At 37.0% G+C, this 26,099-nt stretch overlaps 1 protein-coding gene across 2 annotated transcripts in view; it reads right to left on the bottom strand.

Annotated features, from left to right (window-relative positions):
- Positions 1 to 26,099, bottom strand: part of kcnh1b (potassium voltage-gated channel, subfamily H (eag-related), member 1b) — a 47,285-nt gene that overhangs the window by 10,030 nt on the left and 11,156 nt on the right. For both annotated transcript variants that reach the window (XM_026197760.1, XM_026197761.1), the window contains 3 exons: positions 17,694 to 17,893; positions 17,166 to 17,418; positions 11,322 to 11,518 (listed from right to left, as the gene is read on the bottom strand). In XM_026197760.1, coding sequence (XP_026053545.1) covers positions 11,322 to 11,518; positions 17,166 to 17,418; positions 17,694 to 17,893 — 650 coding nt within the window. The remainder of the gene's footprint in view (positions 1 to 11,321; positions 11,519 to 17,165; positions 17,419 to 17,693; positions 17,894 to 26,099) is intronic.

The raw sequence follows: 26,099 nt of genomic DNA, 5'->3' as shown, positions 1-26,099 counted from the left end.
ATACTTAGCACATAGAGACTCTTTCACCTAGATATCACACTATAGAGACTGTGTCTGTTCCCCGAGCTAGAAAATACAAAAAACGTCCAAACCAAGTTAAGGTTAAAAATTTAATTGAGGTTCAACAAATAAAAAACAAATGCAATATGGATAAACAAATGATAAAGATTGGCTTATTGAATATCAGATCCATTTCTACGAAAACACTTTTTGTAAATAATATGATAACTGATCATAATATAGATGTGCTCTGTTTGACAGAAACTTGGCTAAAACCTGATGATTACATTATTTTAAATGAGTCCACCCCCCAAGATTACTGTTATAAACATGAGGCACGTCTAAAAGGCAAAGGGGGAGGAGTTGCTTCAATTTATAACAACGTTTTCAGGATTTCTCAGAGGGCAGGCTTCAAGTATAACTCGTTTGAAGTAATGGTGCTTCATATAACATTATCCAGAGAAACCAATGTTAATGATAAATCCCCTGTTATGTTTGTACTGGCTACTGTATACAGGCCACCAGGGCACCATACAGACTTTATTAAAGAGTTTGGTGATTTTACATCCGAGTTAGTTCTGGCTGCAGATAAAGTTTTAATAGTTGGTGATTTTAATATCCATGTCGATAATGAAAAAGATGCATTGGGATCAGCATTTATAGACATTCTGAACTCTATTGGTGTTAGACAACATGTTTCAGGACCTACTCATTGTCAAAATCATACTCTAGATTTAATACTGTCACATGGAATTGATGTTGATAGTTTTGAAATTATGCAGCCAAGTGATGATATCTCAGATCATTATTTAGTTCTGTGCAAACTTCATATAGCCAAAATTGTAAATTCTACTTCTTGTTACAAGTATCGAAGAACCATCACTTCTACCACAAAAGACTGCTTTTTAAGTTATCTTCCTGATGTATCCAAATTCCTTAGCATATCCAAAACCTCACAACAACTTGATGATGTAACAGAAACTATGGACTCTCTCTTTTCTAGCACTTTAAATACAGTTGCTCCTTTACGCTTAAGGAAGGTTAAGGAAAACAGTTTGACACCATGGTATAATGAGCAAACTCACACCCTAAAGAGAGCAGCCCGAAAAATGGAGCGCAGCTGGAGGAAAACTAAACTAGAGGTATTTCGTATTGCTTGGCGGGAAAGTAGCATATCCTATAGAAAAGCATTTGTCATAGCATTAGCATTTGCCGTCAGCTACAGTATCACATCAGACAGTGCACTATAGACCCCCTGAGGAACAGTTCCACTCATTCTCTACTATAGGAGAGGAAGAATTGTTTAAACTTGTTAAATCATCTAAACCAACAACATGTATGTTAGACCCTATACCATCTAAGCTCCTAAAAGAGGTGCTTCCAGAAGTCATAGGTCCTCTTCTGACTATTATTAATTCCTCATTGTCAATAGGATATGTCCCCAAAACCTTCAAACTGGCTGTTATTAAGCCTCTCATAAAAAAAAACCACAACTTGACCCCAGAGAACTTGTTAATTATAGACCAATCTCGAATCTCCCTTTTCTGTCCAAGATACTAGAAAAGGTGGTATCCTCACAATTATATTTCTTCTTAGAGAAAAATGGTATATGTGAGGATTTCCAGTCAGGATTTAGACCGTATCATAGTACTGAGACTGCTCTCCTTAGAGTTAAAAATGATTTGCTCTTATCATCTGATCGTGGGTGTATCTCTCTATTAGTTTTATTGGATCTTAGTGCTGCGTTTGACACTATTGACCACAACATTCTTTTGCATAGACTTGAACACTTTGTTGGCATCAGTGGAAGTGCATTAGCATGGTTTAAATCGTATTTATATGACCGCCATCAGTTTTGTAGCAGTGAATGAAGATGTATCATATTGATCACAAGTGCAGTATGGAGTACCTCAAGGCTCAGTACTAGGGCCTTTACTCTTCACGCTTTATATGTTACCCTTGGGAGATATCATCAGGAAACATGGTGTTAGCTTTCACTGTTATGCTGATGATACTCAGCTCTATATTTCCTCGCAGCCCGGTGAAACACACCAATTTGAAATACTAATGGAATGCATAGTCGATATAAAAAATTGGATGACAAGTAATTTCTTACTGCTAAATTCAGAAAAAAACAGAGGTGTTAATCATAGGGCCTAAAAACTCTGCTTGTAATAACCTAGAAACACTGTCTAAGACTTGATGGTTGCTCTGTCAATTCTTCATCATCAGTTAGGAACCTAGGTGTGCTACTTGATCGCAATCTTTCCTTAGAAAGCCACGTTTCTAGCATTTGTAAAACTGCATTTTTCCATCTCAAAAATATATCTAAATTACGGACTATGCTCTCAATGTCAAATGCAGAAATGTTAATCCATGCATTTATGACTTCAAGGTTAGACTATTGTAATGCTTTATTGGGTGGTTGTTCTGCACGCTTGGTAAACAAACAACAGCTAGTCCAAAATGCAGCAGCAAGAGTTCTTACTAGAACCAGGAAGTATGACCATATTAGCCCGGTCCTGTCATCGCTGCACTGGCTCCCTATCAAACATCATATACTAGATTTTAAAATATTGCTTATTACTTATAAAGCCCCGAATGGTTTAGCACCTCAGTATTTGAATGAGCTCCTTTTACATTATACTCCTCTACGTCCGCTACGTTCTCAAAACTCGGGCAATTTGATAATACCTAGAATATCAAAATCAACTGCGGGTGGCAGATCCTTTTCCTGTTTGGCGCCTAAACTCTGGAATAACCTACCTAACATTGTTCGGGAGGCAGGCACACTCTTGCAGTTTAAATCTAGATTAAAGACCCATCTCTTTAACCTGGCATACACATAACATACTAATATGCTTTTAATATTCAAATCCATTAAAGGATTTTTAGGCTGCATTAATTAGGTAAACCGGAACCGGAAACACTTCACATAACACCGTACTTTCTACATCATTAGAAGAATGGCATCTACGCTAATATTTGTCTGTTTCTCTCTTGTTCCGAGGTCACCGTGGCCACCAGATCCAGTCTGTGTCCAGATCAGAGGGTCACTGCAGTCACCCGGATCCAGTACGTATCCAGACATGATGGTGGATCGGCACCTAGAAAGGACCTCTACTGCCCTGAAAGACAGCGGAGACCAGGACAACTAGACCCCAGATACAGATCCCCTGTAAAGACCTTGTCTCAGAGGAGCACCAGGACAAGACCACAGGAAACAGATGATTCTTCTGCACAATCTGACTTTGCTGCAGTCTGGAATTGAACTACTGGTTTCGTCTGGTCAGAGGAGAACTGGCCCCCCAACTGAGCCTGGTTTCTCCCAAGGTTTTTTTTCTCCATTCTGTCACCGATGGAGTTTTGGTTCCTTGCCGCTGTCGCCTCTGGCTTGCTTAGTTTGGGTCACTTCATCTACAGCGATATCGTTGACTTGATTGCAAATAAATGCACAGACACTATTTAAACTGAACAGAGATGACATCACTGAATTTAATGATGAACTGCCTTTAACTATCATTTTGCATTATTGACACACTGTTTTCCTAATGAATGTTGTTCAGTGCTTTGAAGCAATGTATTTTGTTTAAAGCACTATATAAATAAAGGTGATTGATTGTTGTTTTTTTTGTTTTGTTTTTTTTTACTAAAACTAAATTTTCTTAAAATTACATTTTAACTTCAGTTGACTAAAATGTGTCCACGTCTCGGTTTATTTGTAGAAAATAGAGCAACAAAAATAGAGACCGTTTTGAAAACGGTCATGTGTACTTGGAACAACATGAATGTGAGTAAATGATGGCAGAATTTAAGAATTTGTCAGAATGGTTTCTTTTAGATATTACCAGAAGGTTTAACAGAATTGATTTAAGAGTCTTTAAAGAGACGCAGTAAGATAATTGTTCTTGCAGCACAAACTCCCATGAGTGTGGAAATGTATCCGGCTGTTACAGTATGTCATCAACGCGCTCTAGCACACTTCCATCTTCATTTACTCACTCCAGTGAAGGTGACCACTGACAATTTACTGCCCATAATAATCAATAGAGTCACAGGACTTTAAAATTGGCTTCCAATGTTCGTTATTAGCATAGAGGTGACAGGAAACAGCTGGATGTCTCAAGATGAATTACTCCAACCATTGAAGAAGTGACGTTAGAATTTCCTCTTTCAGAGGGACATACTATCACAAAGCAAAGGGGTGCTTCCTGAATTTTTTTCAGTTTTTTTATGATCTTTTATCCACATGCATTGTCACAAAGTTGTGTGATCACAATGCAGTGCACTAAGTATATTTTATGACAAAATAAAGTGTCTTTGGTGCAAATAATTAAAAAGTTTCATATATATGATATTTTTTTGTGAATACTATACTGATTATGCTAAATGTTTTTGTGTGCAGCAATTAAAGACAGTGCTATAGATATAAACATTCAATACTGTGTCTGAAATAAAAATGGTCTATTTGACCTTTATGTGATGAAGGTGAAGTAATTTGTCGGACATATATTGATTAAGTGTAATTTTTTATAAAATGACATGCTTGAGATAGTTTCCAAACCTGCTCATCAGCAGAATCTATTCACAAGGCGAACATGCTTCTGTAATATAATATTTCACAAGCAGCCACTCACCTGAAACTGGTTCAGAAACTTCATTAAGCACTTTCGTGGGCAAACAAGAGACTAGATACTTTCCAGAGGGTTGGATTTGACCTAAATCAATGGTATGAGGCCTTCTGAGAGCCATGTATTACAAAGAAAACAAGACACTGTTGTTGCATTTGCACAGGGCCAGGTAGGGCCACACATTTTAGCTGTGTTGTGTGATTATCATATACAGATAGATACAGTGACAGCACAAGCCCAGCCACAGATCAATGATACGAGAGACACAGACAGGAACAGAACACGGAGGAGATAGTAAATAAAGGATGAGTCTGTGGGTAATTGTATTAAAATACCAATGGAGATCATGAAAAGCCTGACCCACTTGAACTAATGCAGAACTAAAAGGAAAGATGTTGTGAAAAGGATACAAGAGAAACTAAATATTATATTAGCAGTGAAGAAGGAAAGCAAGATAAATTTGTTTGAAATAAAAGCACACAGAAATGTCTCTGTAAGAAATCAATTGTTAGTGAGCGAGTGCTTTGATCAATACCAGACACCAGATCTCTGCTGTATGCAGCCCCGTCCAGGAGACACTGAAGGATACAGATCTGTCCATTCCAGAACATAATCAAAACCACTCATCTGTGACCGAGAGCTATACGAGTGCCCTTATGTCACTGTCCATAAGCCCTGGTGTTTAATAATTAAGGTTATAGTTCATCATAATGGAACATTCTGTCATTATTTACTGCCATCTGTCTATCGGCCATCTATCTATCTATCTATGTAGATATCTAAAGTGACGTGACAATCAGCCAAGTACAGTATATACACAGAATTCATGCTCTGCATTTAACCCATCCAAAGTGCACACACACAGAGCAGTGAACACACACACACACACACACACACTGTGAACACACATCCGGAGCAGAAGGCAGCCATTTATGCTGCGGTGCCCAGGGAGCAGTTAGGGGTTCAGTGCCTTGCTCAAGGACACCTATGTCATGGTATTGCCAGCTCGAGATTCAAACCCACAACCCTATAGTCAAACTCTCTAACCACTAGGCAACAACTCCCCCAGTAGACCTACAGAAATCTATCTATCTATCTATCTATCTATCTATCTATCTATCTATCTATCTATCTATCTATCTATCTATCTATCTATCTATCTATCTATCTATCTGTCTATCTGTCTGTCTGTCTGTCTGTCTGTCTATCTGTTTATCTTACAATCTGTCTGTCTGTATGTCGGTATGTTTATCTGACAATCTGTCTGTCTGTCTGTCTGTCCGTCTGTTCCGTCTATCTGTCTTTCTGTAGGTCTATCGGCCGTCTGTCTGTCTGTCTGTCTATCGGCTGTCTGTCTGTCTGTCTGTCTGTCTGTATGTTTATGTGACAATCTGTCTGTCTCTCAGTCTGTCTGTATGGTTATGTGACAATCTGTCTGTCTGTCTGTATGTTTATGTGACAATCTGTCTCTCTGTCTGTATCTGTCTGTATGTTTATGTGACAATTTGTCTGTCTGTATGTTTATGTGACAATCTATCTGTCTGTATCTGTCTGTATGTATGTTTATGTGACAATCTGTCTGTCTGTCTGTCTGTATGTTTATGTGACACTTTGTATTTCTGTATCTGTTTGTCTGTCTGTCTGTATGTTTATGTGACAATCTGTCTGTCTGTCTGTATGTATGTATGTTAATGTGACAATCTATCTGTCTGTGTCTGTCTTTATGTTTATGTGACAATCTCTGTATGTTTATTTGAAAATCTGTCTCTCTGTCTGTCTGTATCTGTCTGCATGTTTATGTGACAATCTGTCTGTCTGTCTATCATCTATCTCTGTATCTGTCTGTCTGTATCTGTTTGTATCTGTCTGTCTCTCTGTATGTTTATGTGACAATCTGTCTGTCTGTCTCTCTGTCTGTCTGTATGTTTATGTGACAATCTGTCTCTCTGTCTGTCTGTAGGTTTATGTGAAAATCTGTCTGTCTGTCTGTCTGTATGTTTATGTGACAATCTGTCTGTCTGTCTGTCTGTCTCTCTGTCTGTCTGTATGTTTATGTGACAATCTGTCTGTCTGTCTCTCTGTCTGTCTGTAGGTTTATGTGACAATCTGTCTGTCTGTCTGTCTCTCTGTATGTTTATGTGACAATCTGTCTGTCTCTCTTTCTGTCTCTCTGTCTGTCTGTATGTTTATGTGACAATCTGTCTGTCTGTATGTTTATGTGACAATCTGTCTGTCTGTCTGTCTATATGTTTGTGACAATCTGTTTGTCTCTCTGTATGTTTATGTGACAATCTGTCTGTCTGTCTGTCTGTCTGTAGGTTTATGTGACAATCTGTCTGTCTGTCTGTCTGTCTGTGTCTCTGTATGTTTATGTGACAATCTGTCTGTCTGTATGTTTATGTGACAATCTGTCTGTTTTTCTCTCTGTCTGTTTCTCGGTCTGTCTGTCTGTCTGTCTGTCTGTCTGTAGGTTTATGTGACAATATGTCTGTCTGTCTGTCTGTATGTTTATGTGACAATCTGTCTGTCTGTCTGTATGTTTATTTGACAATCTGTCTGTCTGTCTCTCTGTATGTTTATGTGACAATTTTTCTGTCTGTCTCTGTCTGTCTGTATGTTTATGTGACAATCTGTCTGTCTGTCTCTCTGTGTGTCTGTATGTTCATGTGACAATCTGTCTGTCTGTCTCTCTGTATGTTTATGTGACAATCTGTCTGTCTATCTGTCCGTCTGTCTTTCTGTCTGTATGTTTATCTGAAAATCTGTCTGTCTGTATGTTTATTTGACAATCTGTCTGTCTGTCTGTCTATATGTTTATGTGCCAATCTGTCTGTCTGTCTGTCTGTATGTTTATGTGACAATCTGTCTGTCTGTCTGTCTGTATGTTTATGTGACAATCTGTCTGTCTGAATGTTTATGTGACAATCTGTCTGTCTGTCTGTCTGTATGTTTATGTGACAATCTGACTGTTTGTCTCTCTGTTTGTCTGTATGTTTATGTGACAATCTGTCTGTCTATCTGTCTGTCTGTCTGGGTCTCTGTATGTTTATGTGACAATCTGTCTGTCTCTCTGTATGTTTATGTGACAATCTGTCTGTCTGTCTGTATGTTTATGTGACAATCTGTCTGTTTTTCTCTCTGTCTGTTTCTGTCTGTCTGTCTGTCTGTAGGTTTATGTGACAATCTGTCCGTCTGTCTGTATGTTTATGTGACAATCTGTCTGTCTGTCTCTCTGTCTGTCTGTAGGTTTATGTGACAATCTGTCCGTCTGTCTGTAGGTTTATGTGACAATCTGTCCATCTGTCTGTATGTTTATGTGACAATCTGTCTGTCTGTCTGTCTGTATGTTTATGTGACAATCTGTCTGTCTCTCTGTCTGTCTATCTATATGTCTGTCTGTCTGTCTGTCCGTCTGTCCGTCTGTCTGTTTATATGACAATCTCTCTGTCTGTCTGTATGTTTATGTGACAATCTGTCCTATCTATCTATCTATCTATCTATCTATCTATCTATCTATCTATCTATCTATCTATCTATCTATCTATCTATCTATCTATCTATCTATCTATCTATCTATCTATCTATCTATCTATCTATCTATCTGTCTGTCTGTCTGTCTGTCTGTCTGTCTGTCTATGTGATAATCTGTCTGTCTGTCTGTCTGTCTGTCTGTCTCTCTGTCTGTCTGTTTGTTTATGTGACAATCTGTCTGTCTGTCTATCTATTCATCTATTTGTCATTCAGTTGGTCATCTGTCTGTCTGTCTGTCTGTCTCTCTCTCTCTGTGTGTCTGTCTGTCTGTCCGTCTGTCTGTCTATCTATTAATCTATTTGTCATTCGGTTGGTCATCTGTCTGTCTTTCTCTCTCTCTCTGTCTGTCTGTCTGTCTATCTATATATCTCTTTCTGTGTCTTAAATCATATTTCATTAGAACATTCATCACAGAAAAGAAAGAGAGGGACAGAGAGAGACGTTGAGGGTGGGACTGAAGGAGGCGACTGATGATGAATATACATCTGTATCAGGTTTCTATTTTCTGTTCTTCAAAGGTCAGTTTGACTTTGTCTTCCATTAATTCAGATCTTGACTCTATTTGGCCATTTTCTGACCATTACCAAACTAAACGGCCAGATGTGATCATGGCTATCTAATCTTTGCCAGTGTCTCTCTCTTCATCCTGCACTCACACAGACAGCAGAGCCATGCTTAAGATGTGAGCATGCTTAGTTCAATAAGCTGGATCTGATTAGGCTATACCCGGATAATACAGCCAGATACACGAGCCGCTTACACCACAATCTCACCTGAATGAATAAGGCCATTAGTCTGATGATAGCCTCAAACACACACACACACAACACACACGCCATGATTGCTTCAGTCCTCAAACGGTTTCATATGCAGATTGATTAAGATATACAGATTTCATAAATCACACCTATAAATCTAAACTAGAGTCTAGACCAGAGAGAGCAACCAGTCATTCTTTATTCTTTTATGCTATTGGCTCACCTCCGATTTATCATTTGATCAATAAAATACAATCAGTTTAATTCAGGAATGACCTTGAGCATACCTCAAAAAATAAGACCTGCAAATATGATTGACCAGTATATATGAATACATTTTATGTGTATAGGTTGTGGAATAACAGTTGGAAAAAAAATAATGTTGAAATTAGAATTAGAATAATTATTGAAACTTTACATTTATAGTAATCATCCTGTTTGTGAACAGGCTTTTACAGACAGACAGCTAGACAGATCATATTCTATATTGAATTTCTCCTCACTTTATTGATTTTTGTGTCCAAACATTTACTGTAACATATGTAGTCTTACATATGAAACCAAGATGCCTTATTACTATTTTTATTAATATTTTGAAGCTTTAATATTCATTTAAGTTTAATTGTTTGTTATTTAATGTTCTTTTTATTTAATTGTTTTTAAATACTATTTAGGTTTAATTTATTTGTTTTAGTCGCTTTATTTAATTAAATGATTCACTTTTAATTTTGTATTTGTAAATATTCAATCAATGTTTGTTTTTAATCTAATATTTTATATTTAAGAATTTTTAATGTTTTATTTCAGTTTTAGTTAACCACAATAATTTATTTATTTTGAGAACTATCCCTTGAAATGTAACACATTTGAAGAGATGAACAGGAAAGCACAGTAAGAACAGCAGTGCATTCAGTATTCAGAGGTTTACTCTGTTCCTACAGCAGCCACATGAGTAATGGAGTGCTGTGGGATTGTGTCTGCGAGAGGGTATAGATCTTCCAGCTCAGTTGGCTTCATAATGACTTCACTGTAAAAAGTGCTTACATAGAGAAACGAGATGTGAATTTAAACGAAGCTGCGGCCCGGCTTAAGCCCCGCCTACACATGGACGCAATGTAGCTGACAAACTCTGAGAAAAAATCAGATGAAACTGAACAGTGTTCACCCACACCAGCTATAACATTAATGAAAAGCTGTCAAAATCGTTCTCGGAAGAGCAGCAGTGAATGAAGAACTCCTCAACCGCAAGCATTTGACAGCCAAGAGGAAAAAATAATAACAAATCTGATGAAACATCACAAAGCTGAAGGAATTTGAGCATTCAAATGAATTAAAATAGGGAGGTTAGATCATTGTACAGTTTAGCCTGACTATACCAGCTATATATAGTCATTTGATGAAAATTACTGCTTTTTATGAAAATGCATTTCAACACTTTAAAAAGTTGTTTCCAAAACCGCATTGTGCAATTTGAGGAAGAACAACCTTTCTTTGACTGTTAATGAATGCAAAATAATATAAAACCACATTCAGCCGTGCTATTTTCAATTCCTTATATGCAGATTTGAGCAGTTTTATCAAACCATAGTTTCACAGGTTTTTTTTCCGGAGCTCTTTACCTCACAAGTGCAATTATTGCATAAGCTACTGAGCAAACCCACCAAATCCCATACATAATGAAGCTGCCTATGTGACGCTAACATTCAAAAGTATCAGTGTTTGAATCTTGCAGCATGTTAAAATTGTGCAAAAACACATCCAATTGTGAAGTTGGGTGAAAGTAAAGTGTAATAGAGTACCATGGTCTCAAAATATAGAGACCACTACTAATGAATTAATCAATGTGTTACATAATGCTGACTTCCAAAATATGCCAAACTGGGGTTGGGAAACATTCAATTAATAGTCAAAAAATGTATAACTTTAGTGTTTAAGCTATTTTTAAAGTGTCTAGGTACCTAAAGTAACATATAGGAGAATGCTATTTTGTGGCTTTACAGCAGCGAAAAAAACTATTCTAGAATATTGGTTTAATTCAGAGATAAATTTACTGAAACACTGGATGTTGAATGTGCAATCAATGGCTAATTTAGAATACTCAACAGCCAGACTTAACCGGGCAAAGCCCCAAACTGTGTCGGACTGGGGATATTTGGTTCTTGAATTGAATATGCTTCTTAGAGGACTATAACGTGTTTATTTGTTTCCTTTTTAATTTTAAGGGCCCATCTTTTCTTTTGTCTTTTAGATTACTGGTATTAAGTGTGTACACGTTTCCCTTGGTCCTTTTTTTTATATATATAGTGGTGACGGTCAGTGTTTGAGTGTTGTTTTGTCTATGTTTATGTTAACTTTCAATAAAAAGTTAATCACAAAAAAAAAAAAGTGTCTAGGTACCCACCCTTTTCCTCAGGTTGTAGGTGAGCACCAGGTTTCGTGAGAAGTGTCCGGCGAAGGCTGTGTAGAACTCCAGAACCTTCTGTAAGGCGTCTCGTTTGATGATGTGAAGATCGCAGTAGGTCAACGCACGGACGTTTGCACAGGCCTGAGCTAAATTCACCTCTTTCCAGAACACATCTCCGAACACATCCCCCTTTCCTGAGAGAGAAAAAGATAGGGGAACATTGAAGAATGAATTCCATTAGGCTTTCTAACACCTTCAGGGAACACTTCGGGTTCGTGTATAGGTGTGAATGTTCATGGATCACAGGAAACTCAATATGCACTCCAGAATGAAACTGCTAGGGTTGAGAATGTCATTTCAGGAGAACATTAAATAAGTTCATGCATGTAAATAAGACTGAAGCCTACTGTAATGTGACCCAGAGAGGGCAAAAGTTTAACACCGGCACAGATAGCTTTGACATTATGTAACACAGTAAGTGCAAAGACGATTACCACTGGGAAATCGCATTTCACGTGAGACATGCAATGGGGTTAATTTGATCGCACAAGTTTGCAGTTTTGACAAAAAGAAAGCTACTTGGTTTGAAAGGAACTTCTTTGGGATTTGTAACTTCTACATCATTAACTATTGACAACTATCGTGCTTCACGATGCCATATAGGAACCTTTTTTTGTCTAAATGGTTCTATAAAGAATCTTTAACATCTGAAGAACCTTTCTGTTTCACAAAAGCTTCTTTGTTCTGCAGAAGAAGGTTTTTCAGATTATAAAAAAGGTAAGAAAGAGATGGTTCTGTAAATATGCTTTGACTGAATGGTTCATTGTGGTACCAAAAATGGTTCCTTAAATAGCATTGCTGTGAAGAACCTTTTAAGCACCTTTATTTTTAAGAGTGTCTAGATTAGACCAAAAATTGTATTCTGTTATCATTTACTCAGTCTTATGTCTTTCCAATTAAATATTGTATGCTTTATTTCCCTTTCTTTCTGAGAAGTAATTTGAGTCTTAATTTTCTTTTTTTTTCTTTTTTCATACAGCGAAAGTCATTGGGCTCCAATGTTATTTGGTTCCCAGTGCTCTTCTACAAATTATATTATTGTGTGTTCTGCTGAATAAAGACATGAAAAATGTTTTGCATAAATATCAGGTTGGGTAAAGAATGACAGAATTTAAATTTTTGGGTTAGACTGTCCCTTTAACAATGAACCAGTCAGCTGTGAGCTGTATTCTACACTTTAGCAATGGTAAAATTAGTGAATAAGTGAAGGGTTTTTATTTGCTTTAGTACCTAATTAAAAAGATATCATGCATCTATATTCATATGGGGATGGTGTGGTGAATCACAAAGTGGTTAAATGTGCTGAGCTATCTGAAATGTACAACAAAAGTGATGTGTCTATTTGTTGCTCAAGTGTCCTTAAAATATACAAAGATTAGTTTTTGACAAGGCTTCAACTGTGCTTTTGTACAAAATTCACAGTCCTTTATTCTTTTAAAGAACAGTTCACACTCAGCTTCATGTTAGAGCAAATCTCCTCCCCGCATATGACCCTGCTCTGTTTCTAACCCTGCAATGACAGATTTACACCTCCAGTAAAATGACACACTCTGCTAGAGACCTGTCTCCCCACACGAGCTGCAATGCAAATATTTATCTCAGCATAATACTGGACCCCCACTGGACAGCAGATCTGTATCTGCCGTGTCTGTTTTATATATAATCTTAACACTGAACTAGCACCTTTTTCCATACCCAGATCAGTTTTGACCCTGAGAAATGTGAGCATATAAAACAGTGATAACTTAGATCTATGGTAGCACTTTAATTAACAGTCTGGTTCCACATATCCATACTGTGTTCTTATTATAGTTATTAAAGCTATATTTTGTAAATGAAACCTACTAGGTCTCTATGTGATGTCATTCCTTCTTTGTTTAAGAAGGTTTTTGATTGGTCTCCTTCTCCTATTGGTCAAGTATTCTGACTATTTTGAACAGTTAATACAGTTGATCTTGATATACTTATTGCTCGTCCCAAGAATCATGTTAGTGTTTAGGGCTTAGCCCTAAAATGGTTCTCTTCTTATCTGAAAGATGGGACTTTTTTAGTCAGTTTAAGTGATTACTCTTCTTCTACTGCTCCTCTTGTCTGTGGGATACCTCAGGGCTCTATTCTGGGACCAATTTTATTTTCACTGTATATGTTGCCATTGAGTTTTTTTTTTTTTTTTTTTTTTTTTGGGATAATTTTCATTATCACTTCCATGCGGATGATTCATAGATGTATTTACCATTGAAACAGGACCATAAATGTGCTTTGCATTCTCTGCATTAATGTTTGACAGAGGTTAAGTGCTGGTTGGCAATTCATTTTCTTCAATTGAGTGAAGACAAGAAAGAGATGGTTTTATTTGGTAATAAGGGTTATATTAATGATCTACATGACTGCCTGGGGCAGTTTCCTGGGAAGAAACTTTCCTGTGTAAAAAAAAAAAAAAAAATGGTATTATCTTTGACTTTTATGTTAAAAATAGCTTTTTCCATCTAAGGTCAATTTCTAAAATCAAGTCCATCCTCTCTTTTGAAGATATGTAGAAGGTTGTTCATGCTTTTCTTTTGTTTCATATCATTTGGACTATTGTAATGTGTTGTACCTGGGTTTGAATCAGCTCTCTCTCTCTCTCTCTCTCTCTCTCTCTCTCTCTCTCACACACACACACATTTGCAGCTTGTTCAGAACTCAGCTGCCAGACTTTTAACAGGTGCAAAGGAGAGAGAGCATAATACTCCTGCCTTAATCAAACTGCACTGGTTACCTGTATGATACAGAATTCATTTCAAAGTGTTGTTGTATGTTTATTCAAACAACCTTTGCATATGCACAGTAATAAAAACTACTCGTAGCAACCATATAACAAAACAACCAATAAAAGTGAGACAAGCTCATTACTGATCTTTCAGGCTAAACCAACCACAAGCACAATCAGACTAGACATGAGCTAAACTGAATCTCATGAAGCAGTACCCCAGAGACACATTCAACTGAAAGCAATACACAGAGATATTGAGACTAGTTTAGAGAGAGCAGCCCTGACTCAAGAGACGCTATGAAATAATACACCAAGCCAACATCAACAGTACGAGAAAGAAGGTTAATGCATTTAAAAAGATTAATTTTTAAGATTTTATTTGAAAAGTTACGTAATACATTATATAATTTGGAATTCCAGAAAATTCTCACATTACACTTGTTTCCTTAGAACTGAAAAAGGAAATGTTAATCTTAAGGCTGGTTCACACGGCAGGATAATTAGGCCGATTTTAGCCCCGATTCACCCCTTCCGACAATCTTAGGATGCTCCGATTATCGTAAAATAATCTGATCAAATATTCCTGCCGTGTGTGGTGTGTTAAGACTGCTCTCCTCTGCTCGGAAGAATGTCGGGACCGCTCCGATCTCAAATCGGGGATATCCAACATGTTGGATTTATTTGGCCCGATTTCGTCTCGTGTGTGGTGTCCCCCGAGGACAAACAATCACGCAGCCTGTGGACTGTGGCGTGTAGCCAATCAGAAAGTGAGGTGACGAGGCAGTGATAGTACCGGGAAACAAAATCAAAACAGCCGGCGTATATAATATAACAAATACAAATAAAGTCGATGAGCATAACTACATCCACAACTGCAGTCCACCAGAGTACATGGAAACGAATATATGAACGTTTATTTCAACGGTTATTAATCTGTGTAGTACGTAACAACATTTCTATGAGAGAAAACAACAACTTATCTCCATATTATAATATAGCAAGTATAGTCCATGCTCGCGTTGTCTCCACCTCTTTGACCATCGCCTTTTCTTGTTTTTATTTTGTTTTGTTTTTTTCGTTAAAAAACAAAGCACAAACTTTTTTTTTTTTTTTTTTTTTTTTTTTTTTTTTTTTACAAAGCACAAACTATGGCCACTGCATCCTCTTCGTCCGCCATGATTGTTTACTCTGAAGTCACATTTGATCTCGAGGGATTTTGCGAGATTTCCCGTCTGACCTGGGAATGCTCGGGAGTCAAATCGGTTCGTGTGTGATGAGTTGATATTGCCGTGTGGCTGCACACCACACACGGAACGACCAAAACTGTTAAACTCGTGATTTTTTATCGCTGTGTGTGGGGTCTCTCATATTTGGAAAATCGGCCGACAATTTTAAAATCGTCCCGTGTGAACCAGGCCTTATTTGAAAACGACTTTCATTATGTTTGATTCCATAAATGGTTCTAGAACAGGCTTGTTCTTTTAAAATGTGCTAAAATTATCTGACAGCAGCATTATTCACATATAATGTCATATTCCTGTGGTTATAATCAGGTTTTTATAATGAGCTTGTTGATAGCTTTTACCGTATCATATCGTTGTGCATGACTGATTGAATTAGCTGGACCAGTTCTAGATTTATGAACACAAGTCAATACGTTCATCATGTACAACTCATAATTGATTATTTTAACAGGGTCTTATTGCATGCATGTGCAAAAACATTGGTTTTAGCACTGATTTGGGCCATTGTTCAATTATTTTCTTTTCCAATATGTATTATTTGACATTTAGACACATATTGTTTGCTTAAAGATCTGTGCCAGGTTTCCCGATAACGATTGATCTTAGCACTTAAGAACGTTTTCTACGAGTAATATGATAATTTACGATAGTTCGTTATTGTTTCATGAGCGTTTCCCAACAATGCACCTAAAGAAATCGCACGTAGCTGTGCTTTAAGTGCTACATAGTAGTCGCTATCCGTTTGTCAAGTGCTGAAATGTCGCCTTATAGAATGGCTCTTAATTGTAGTACACAATCGTTTATTGATGTTAACAAAATGCTGCATTCCAGACACACAACTTGGATATAATAACTATAATACAATACATTATATTATATTATAGTGCAGGGTTCCTCAAATCTGAACCTCGGGATCCAATTTCCTGCAGAGTTTAGCTCTTACCCTAATTAAACACACCTGAGCATGCTAATCAATGCCAATCAATGTCTTTGGGATCATTAGAAAACCACAGGCAGGTGACTTTGATCAGGGTTGGAGCTAAACTCTGCAGCGCATTGGACCTCCTCTGTCTTCTTACAATGTACTTAGGGCTTAAAGATTACTCCAGAGCACCCGTAAATCTACGATAATTTTTAAGTGCAACTTAAATGACGATGCTTCTGGGAAACAGACGTAATATTAAGATCAGTCTTACAATCATTTTTACGAACTTCTTAGGCTTAAGAAGCTTTTGAGAAAACTCAGCCCTCTAATGTATCACCTGAAACAATTCATTCATGAATCAAACTTATCTGACTTCAGATCTTCTTGAGTTTCTTCAATGATATGCTCAAAATGAGCCAAGAAATGCAAGATCAGAGCTTGAAACTCCAAATGATGGCACGAAAAGCCAAATTGTAGTGTTGATTATTGTAAACGAAAATCATATATTGTAAATAAAATCAGTACTCATACTTTTAACGTAGTATTATTCTAAATAAAGGATATGTGCATTAAACCATAACTGCAGAATAAATTTGTAAATTTGAAGCCAAAATCTTTAAAAGGGATACAAGCAAGAACCATTATCATTAAACTTATCATTAATAGTTCAAAACCAAGGTCAATGAAACAGCATAATTGTAATATACTGCATTATCAAATGTTCTGAAAACATTTTTGCACTTTTAGGAGAAAAATGTATGGGAAAAAAATGACCAGCAGCAACTGATTGACTAATTATATTTTCATGATGGGCTCTAGTCAAGTGGTAGACCTCAGAGCACTTGTAGAAATACACTCACCCAAAATAGCAACGACTTCATCGTCCTGGATGACCTCCAAAGACCCTGACACCACGAAGCAGAGGCTGTCCACGCTTTCGCCTGCGTGGTAGATGAGATCTCCCGGGGCGCAGTGGATGGTCTGAAACTCCATGGCAAGCGCTCTCAAACACCCATCGCTGGCCAGTCTGAAAGCCGGGTGCTCTTTGAACACTTTCCTGTTGAGATGAACGCAGATGTCCGCTCGCATGTCTTTCGGGCAAATTTGCAACACCTGAGGTCAAACAGTTGAAAACAATCAAATTTTAGCATCATGTTAAAACAAAAACTGGACGTTCTGCGAACCCTTCACGGAAAATTTATGAAATTTTGAGAAGCTGTTGAAAGCCTTACGTAACAGTTAGACTGTGATCTTAAACATTAGAGGGTTATTATTCACAAATGCCACGGATGTTATGGCAAAGACCAAACAAATGACCTTTACAGTGAATGAAGAAAATAAGCTCCCTGGATAAAGATCTTCAGTCTACGAGACACTGTGCCAAATACCTTATCTGTGTCAATTCCTCTGGACATGGACCACGTAGAGACGATATAGTCCATGACCCTCTCGCTGAGGCCCTGAGGAACCTGGTAGAGCTTCAGGAAGTCTCTCACGCTGTTTAACATCTCGTGGTAGCGGTTGGTGTTAGCGTACATTTGCTGGAAGATGGTGGTTACGTTACCAAAGATGGTGGCATAAAGGAGAGCTGAAAGAATGAAACATTTCTGTTAACATCGTGACTTTTGCATACTTTTAAAAACAGCACTTCATAAGAATATACTTAAGTGTAAACTGAATGCAAATAACACTTTATTTTAACGTGTCCTTGTTACAAGTTACATGTACTTACTATTATAATAACAATTCTTATTGCATGCAATGCAAATTTTTCTTATTTTTGCATGCAAAAAGCTTTTCCATAATCCTAACCCCATATAGTATGTACATGTAGATAATAAATATTACACAGTACTTTAATGCATCATTACACTGTAACAAGGACACCTTAAAATAAAGTTCAACCAAACATATTAGTGCTGGGCAATGATTAATCGTGATTAATCGCCTCTAAAATTGAAGTTTTCTTAAGTATATGCATGCATGTGTGTGAATTTAAAACATAATAAATATACACAGCATATATACATAAATTATGCATACAAAAACTTTTATTTTGGATGCAGTTAATCGTTGCACTAATTATTATGTGATGTATTTAGGTATATTTGTAGATGCAGTTTGGTACATTTTAAACATCTAGTACATCTAAGTTTACTAAATATATTAATGTTATGTTGAGTAAACATATTACATGTGCTTTAGTGTGTTGACTGAAATACTGAAGCACGAGTAAAATGCTTTGTTATAATTTATTATACAATTTATAATTTTATAATTTATAATTTACTTGGTTATAACAAAACTGTAGATAGTTTAAATACATTAAATACATAAAAGTCCTAAATCACTACTAGAAATCAATAACATTTAAGTATGTTTTAGTTTATCATACTTGTCAGCACATCCAGCAGGTCTATATTTCAAAGATAATAGAAGTAAATATTATTTATAAAGATGAACTGAAGTGGGTTAAAAACACTCTTAAGTTCAGCTACTTGCACTTACTTTCAAACATTTAAACTGTAAAACACACATCCTAAAAAATTATGTATGTAGAAAAAATGTAATGTATTGTTAAAAAATTGGGACAAAAAGCAATACTGCATTCCCTTGTACTATATACTGCTGTTACATCTGTAAATGACTCTTGATGGAGAATATCTCAAATCAGCCACTTTAGGTAGTAATAATGTCTCAGTAGGCAGCAGAGCAATCCTACACGTCCTAGTCAAGGACAGACAGTGGGGTTTTTAAGAAACCGGACACTTGCTTGCTCTGCAACCTGCTAAACCTCTGACCTTAATGATCTCAGCTGCTATGCCCCAAAGCTGCTGATGTCTCTTTCAGGTCCATTAGTATGTCATACAGACCATGATATTGATCACAGTCCTGAAAGTGTTTTTCCAGGTGAAGTTGAAAAGCTCAACCTCAGCACGTCAAGCTGAATGTCTCCAGTTCCTCCAGTGGACCAATGTAGTTGTGCACCATTTAATATAAAAGGTTTAAAAAAAATAATAATCCAGGTATTGTGCCATAATAAATGCAGTTATTCATTTTTTTTCTTGCTTAGACTGCAGCATCTCACAAACACCACAAGCTTAATGGCCATGACATGTTGTTCTTGAATATCATCATTGCAGCCAAATGCAATTTCTGAGTCCTCTCACTTCGCTCCATCAGCAATACTACTAAATTACAGCCCTGCTTTATTGTATCAGTTACATTTCAGGCAATTGGCTTTCCAGTCACCCTCTGCCGCCTCCCGAGGCCTCCCTACTCACCAGAGGTGATATTAATCAATCTCAGCTCAGCATGTGCAGAATGTTAAAGATGATACACATCTGGTGATGGGAAATATCCCATGCAAGGCAGTGGATAGCTGATTTGGTGGGCATCTATACTGTGCATTTACCCAGAGATGTCATTATTTGATATTAAGTCATTGCACTAATGTTTTGTACTTTCTTTTGTATGCAGACTAGCTGCTATTGAAAACTGAACAAGTTGCAGTTATTGGGAAAGATTGTATATTTTAAATACTTCCCCAAGCTTTCACAATTAGCACTTGCTTAAAGAGTCTTTTTCGGCAGATACCAGCGGGCCACTGGAATCGCCTTAACTTTTTACTCCATAATGACAGAAATTTTGTTAGATTAAAGGCCCCGTTATACTTCCAACAAAGTTCCTTGGAGGCAGGGTGTAGATTAATGTGAACATGTGTCACGACGCTCACGCCTATCCCCTAAACAATGAGGCAATGAAGAAGCGTAGGCAATCTAGGTGTGAGACAGGCCCCAATGGTCAGGATATTATAGACTAAAGAATAATGATTAGCAGTAGTTAAGAGTCGAGTATCATGCTTGCAATATAAATAGGAAGTTTGAATGTCTCATAGTTTGAAAATTTTAGCATGATGGGTTTATTAGTGTTCATTTATTTTATTGAACTGGATAAATAGTTTCACCTTTCTATATTTTATGTGGTGTCATGACTTTTTACTTTTTGCATAACTCCAGGTCGTCGACACCAAACTCCGCTGCAATTACCTTCTAGGAATTAAATACTTTCTCTGAATCTTTAAAGTCTCTCCGCGAGCGATCATACAGTTGAGGATATGTTTGTGCAGCTTAGCTATTCGACACTCCATTGTATTCAGGAGGTGTTGCTCTCCTTTAGGACTTCCACAGAATGAGAACGAACCAGGAAAAAAACTCCCGTCAAAGAAGGTGGTGTTCCAGAACACACCCACTGATTGTGTAATGGCCATGGACCAATGGATGCTCAAAGGTGTTTAGGAGCCAAAACAAACTCCCCCTGTAAGTTCGCTTTGGTGAGCGGTTTCAAACTGCCGAAACAAACTTCTTTTCGACCTGATTTTGTTCTAAATGACGTCATATCAGTTCATTCTTCGATTTCATTTGAAGGATACCGGGGCCTTATGCATTTACTCATCTCATCTTGGCAAAAACAGATTCAGCATTCCACAGAATTCATAAAAACAGTCAAATGCAAACTCAGAATATTATACAAACCTGCAATAATTAAATGTGTTAAATAAGACAAAAACAATTTATGTATTTAATCCCATTTTGTTAACGTAAGTCTTTGCTACTGAACTCCAATGATCAAATTCAACTATACTGACATAATTCTCTCCACTGTCATATAACAGTAAAAGGCAAAACACCAAAAACAAATATTACAATTTTTAAAAATATTTTTGTGTATAATTTCTATACACTGTACAAGCTAGGTGTGTTTCCAACAAATTTGCTGTGACAAGTTAACTGTTAGTCCCTGGTGAATGTGAAAATGTAGCATGAAGAGACACAATCTCAGCCAAACGTTTCATGTCAGATATACATTTATCTGAAGCAGTATTTTGAACCAATGCGAATTAATGCATGTGCACTACACTTTTTATTCCATTAACTTCCATTTATATGTATGCAAATGCAGGAGACAGAAAACACAAGCTTGTTTGAATTCCTCTGTATTGCAAATATTAAGTTTGGTTCATCTGTATGTGAAGATGTGTTCAATCAATCAATCATGTTTATTTATATAGTGCTTTAAACAAAATACATTGCGTCAAAGCACTGAACAACATTCATTTGGAAAACAGTGTCTCAATAATGCAAAATGATAGTTAAAGGTGTTGCCAAGAAAAGATTGAAGTGGTCTCTTAACGGAATCAAAATACTGCAAACTTTAATCTGCAGGATTTGAGCATTTGAGTACAGTAAGATTACATATATGTACATTTTAGAAGCATTTTAAGTTAAATTGCGCTTTATATAAAGACACCTGAGATCATGACTTCATATTACGATATATGCCGTTTCCACAGAAATCTTGCTTGCTCAAAGTGTGACCTTTACTCTGCAGTCGCACCTGCCTGGTGTAACCTTATCAGTGGTTATTTCTAGAAATGTTTTGTATGTGAGTGTCACAGTCTGAAAGAATGGCTCTCTGTGTGGACACTGATCACTCATCACATAGACCACTGAGAGGAAGACCTGTCACTGGGACAAAAGCAAGTGTTCATCACGGCCAGAGACTGTAAACTGCAAGTCTAAAAGAGAGCGCACTAATACACCTATGATGACAGCATGCATTCATGACACTGCACTCAAAGCTAAACATCATGACTAGTTAAAGCATGAATAAAGAAATTACTTTGCTACTGTACTTCAGTGTTGCACTGTATTTTATTTTCAGAACCTTTACTTTTACTTGCATTCCAAAGCATAATATCGTACTTTCACTCCAATACAATTTATAAAAACTAGTGCTGTCAAACGATTAATCGCAATTAATCACATGAAGCTTTCAGTTTGAATGCGATTAAGCGTGATTAATCATTGGAGAGCACTTATAAAAACAGCATATAATTGCTCATTGTTTTGAACTGAAGAAATCGCCACAGCGATATACTTTATCTAATTTGGCGAACAAGCTGATTTTTTCCAATAAAACCTGTTGAACTGTTTCAAAGATCGCACTGAATGATTCATTGGCGAATCAAACTGATCTGACTGAAGCTTTTCTTGAACTCACTGAATGATCTGGTCAGTATGAGGAATTAAGATTAGATTGGGTTAGATCAGGCAAACTTTCTTTTAACAATTGAGATTGTGTCAAAGCAGCTTTACAGTATTAAATTGAAAAGTACTGTCTCAAAATTGCAAAAGAACGACAGTAAACACTCAGATTTTAGCTAAAAGCAGTTCATCTTTGATTTGGTGATGTCATAATCTAGCTTAGTTCGGTTCAAGTAGTATCTGTGCTATCAAGTCAACAATATCAGTGGAAAATTAAGAACATTATAAAACGTCTATGATGAAAGTCCAAAACATTACTGGTCCACACTGACATGCATTGCATGTATTTTTCATTTTATCAACAGATAAGAATCTAAGACCCATATATCAGGAAGTCACTTGTGATCATTTCTATTTGTATCAGGGCTGTTTTACCACATACTGTACTATTTTTCACCTTGTGGAAATGAAAATCAGTCACTGGGTAAAGCCACAGCTGGATAGATGAAAATGAAAGTTAAATCTGTCATCTGTTTGACAGAAAAAAGGAACTGAACTTTTTTTTCTGGTTGAATAGAGATACATTCAATGGTCCACTTCCTAATAGTTTTAATTATACATATGTTGCAACAACGGAAAAGCTTCATGCAATAGCCTATTTTTATAAAAATTTCAGGTAACTTTTCTATTTGCATTTCTTGTGCCAATAGGATCAGAAACGTCACAGGCTGGTGATATGGAAATGTGGAACCTTTTTCAGAACCCCATCTGAATATTTCTGATATCTGAAAAAATGTTCCTTAAGAAGCCAGTATATATTTTATCTGGGATTCATTGCATAGTCACTTTGGAGAGAGGTAAATTTAAAGAGATTTCAATGAGATTAGACACATATACAACTTGCTACAACTTGCACATGAGCCTTTTTGAGCTGTCAACTCTGGCAAATAGTGATTTGTTTATTTGTCAGATTTGAATCTGTAAACAAATGTGACTTATTTTAATTTGATTTAAGCTGATTCTTTACAGTGGACCTGTTGAATTACTGCAAATCACACAGACTGAATCTGGAAGTTAAAATTAGGAACTTGACTGGACTTAAAATTAGGAAGAAAAAAAAATGGCTTTCTTAATCAAAAGCAGTATTTTACAACAACATAAATGGCCAACACCCAAAATAGTCCACATATCAGATTTGTTGCACCAAATCTAAAGATAAGTCTGTTGATTATTGGTCAACAGAAGGCGGTTTAGAAATTGTATAATTTTGCCTCATATAATGATATTTTGTTCTCAGTTTCTGCTCTAACATCCTCCCAACTCACAACAAAGTCACATCATGATGGCGGCCCTGTCATCAGAGCACAGTAATGCATTAGCAGCCTCCACAGAGACGAGACAAGAGGCTTTCTCATGCAAAACAAGCTCTTGACACGATGTACCAGACGCTGTAGTTACTGATATTCCCACAGTCAGAAACAGAAGTTTGTTCCTCAGTTGGTCACATCCTGTGCAGTGTTGTACAGTAGCTACAGGTCATGTGTGATCTTGTGTTTTTACCCAGACCTGTTACCAGCAGCTACTTAACATTTTTCTGGCACGTTTCGTATTTTTGTTGTATAGCTCTGGGTACTCCTGTCCACAATTAAATATTACTGCCATATTTGAAACATCAAATATCTTCTTATTGGTTATGATTGTTTGGCTGTATACACAACATTTTTTTTTTTTTTTTTTTTTTTGAGAGTGAAAGTAATTTCTGAAAGTCAAAAAAAAAAAAAACACAATGCACTCTCTGAAGCACTTTGAGTGCATATTTAGGCGAACCAAACAGCATTAATGACACCCCACCCACCATCAGGGGGACTTTTATGGTTTCTGTGTTCTCACTGAAGTGTAACAAGCGTCTAATGAGCCTCCAGGGTGAGAAGAGACCAAGAAAGTGGTAACAAACAGAGAAGAGAAGCTGTCAGGTCTCCCTCTCTCTCTATCTCTCCCTCTCTCTCTCTCTCTCTCTCTCTCTCTCTCTCTCTCTCTCTCGCTGTCTCTCTATCTCTCTTTATGGCTGTCTTTCTGTTAAATAATTGAAACTACAAAACTGCCAACACAGAATCAAAGTCATGTATTGGCAAAAAATGGTTGCACTTTATTTTAAGGTGTCAATCTTACAGTGTAATTATACATGTACTGTAAGTACTGAGTAATGTTAATTAGCTACATGTACTAACTATATGGTTCGGATTAAGGCTTAGTTTAGGCTAACTTGCATGTAATTATGCATAATTTATTGTCATTATAATAGTAAGTGCATGCAATGTGTAACAAGGACACCTTAAAATAAAGTTTGGCTCTCAGCTTGTGTGTGTCTGAGAGAGAGAGCGAGAGCGAGAGAGAGAGAGAGAGAGAGAGAGAGAGAGAGGTTTTAGTCTTGTCCTGTATTCAGACACTCTCTTGCGTGGGCCTAATTTTTCTGCTCCCATTTACAGCCCGACTGTCCCATCACTGATCACAAAAACACTGATCACTGCTATTTAAACTATTTATTAATCTATTTATTAGTTTACTTGTTCACATTTCATTCCATAATCTAGATTAATTTAGAGAGAGCATAAGAACATAAAGCTAAATGCATTTCCCCTTCTCATTGTTATAATGCAAAAGGCTTTACTTTCTTAAACTGGAGTCTAATATCATCTTCTCCCTGTGCGTGTGTGTAAAGCGCTGTCACTCTGACTGAATGTGTGCCTGCTGTGATTCCTGTGCATCAGCAGGATCACACTGTGATCTTCTGTCTTTCTGTCAGTCTCCCCCCACTTTTATGACACTCTGCATCACCGTCACCCTCAGGCAGCCAGCAGCAACACTGACGCCTCGAACGGGGCAAACCCATAGAGACCCAACACAACCACACTAACTGCTCCAGTACACACACACACACACACACTGAGCAGACTTGCAGGGTGGGCTTGTCCCAGACAACAATCTGAGAAAAACAAACACATTCACCTCAGAGACTCATACAAGCATTTAGGTTCTAAGCAAGTAGAATCGCTCCTACTTTAAAAATAGCCTACGCTACGAGATGCAATATCAACAATAGTTTAGCTAACCGTGATATGGTGCAGCCACATTAGCAACATTTCAGTACATTTTCAGTCAAAAGTCAAGTAATAGTTGGTTAATAGTGAGAATCGGAAGTAACTTTAAAGTGTTAACAGATATGAAAAAGAAAGTCTATTCATACTCTAATGACTTCTGGCTGACATGTGCACCAAATGTCTAAAGGGGACCACCAAAATAAATTGTTACCAGTACATGTAATTAATTAGAATTACTCTGTGATTATGTATCCGTATATATGAACACCTAAAGAGTGACTTTGTATTTACTGTGGAAATGAAGAGCATGCCACAGTTGCAGCCCAGTTGCATCTAATCTGGACAATTGCCTTAAAATGAAGCAGAGCATCTCTAAATTATGCCAGTGCATGAAAGTAGAGCTTTCCCAGAACTAAGCAATCATGTAATTCATCACAGTGTTCTCCAGGCCGCTGTCTGGACAGAATGCAATCTAGATCACCACTGGCTCTATATAGATCTTATATTCCACTGAGAGCGAGAGAAAACACCTGCACTCCGAACCTTTACAGCAAACGCAGTGACCCTCCATGTCTTTTCAGGGTTTTATTCTGAACTATAATTGATAGATTGAACTCTTTTTCTGACTGTTGTTGTTTGAGAAAACTGA

This window comes from Carassius auratus, chromosome 22 (assembly GCF_003368295.1).
Source record: "Carassius auratus strain Wakin chromosome 22, ASM336829v1, whole genome shotgun sequence".
Lineage (NCBI taxonomy): Eukaryota > Metazoa > Chordata > Actinopteri > Cypriniformes > Cyprinidae > Carassius > Carassius auratus.
This window is presented reverse-complemented; position numbering and strand designations above follow the sequence as displayed.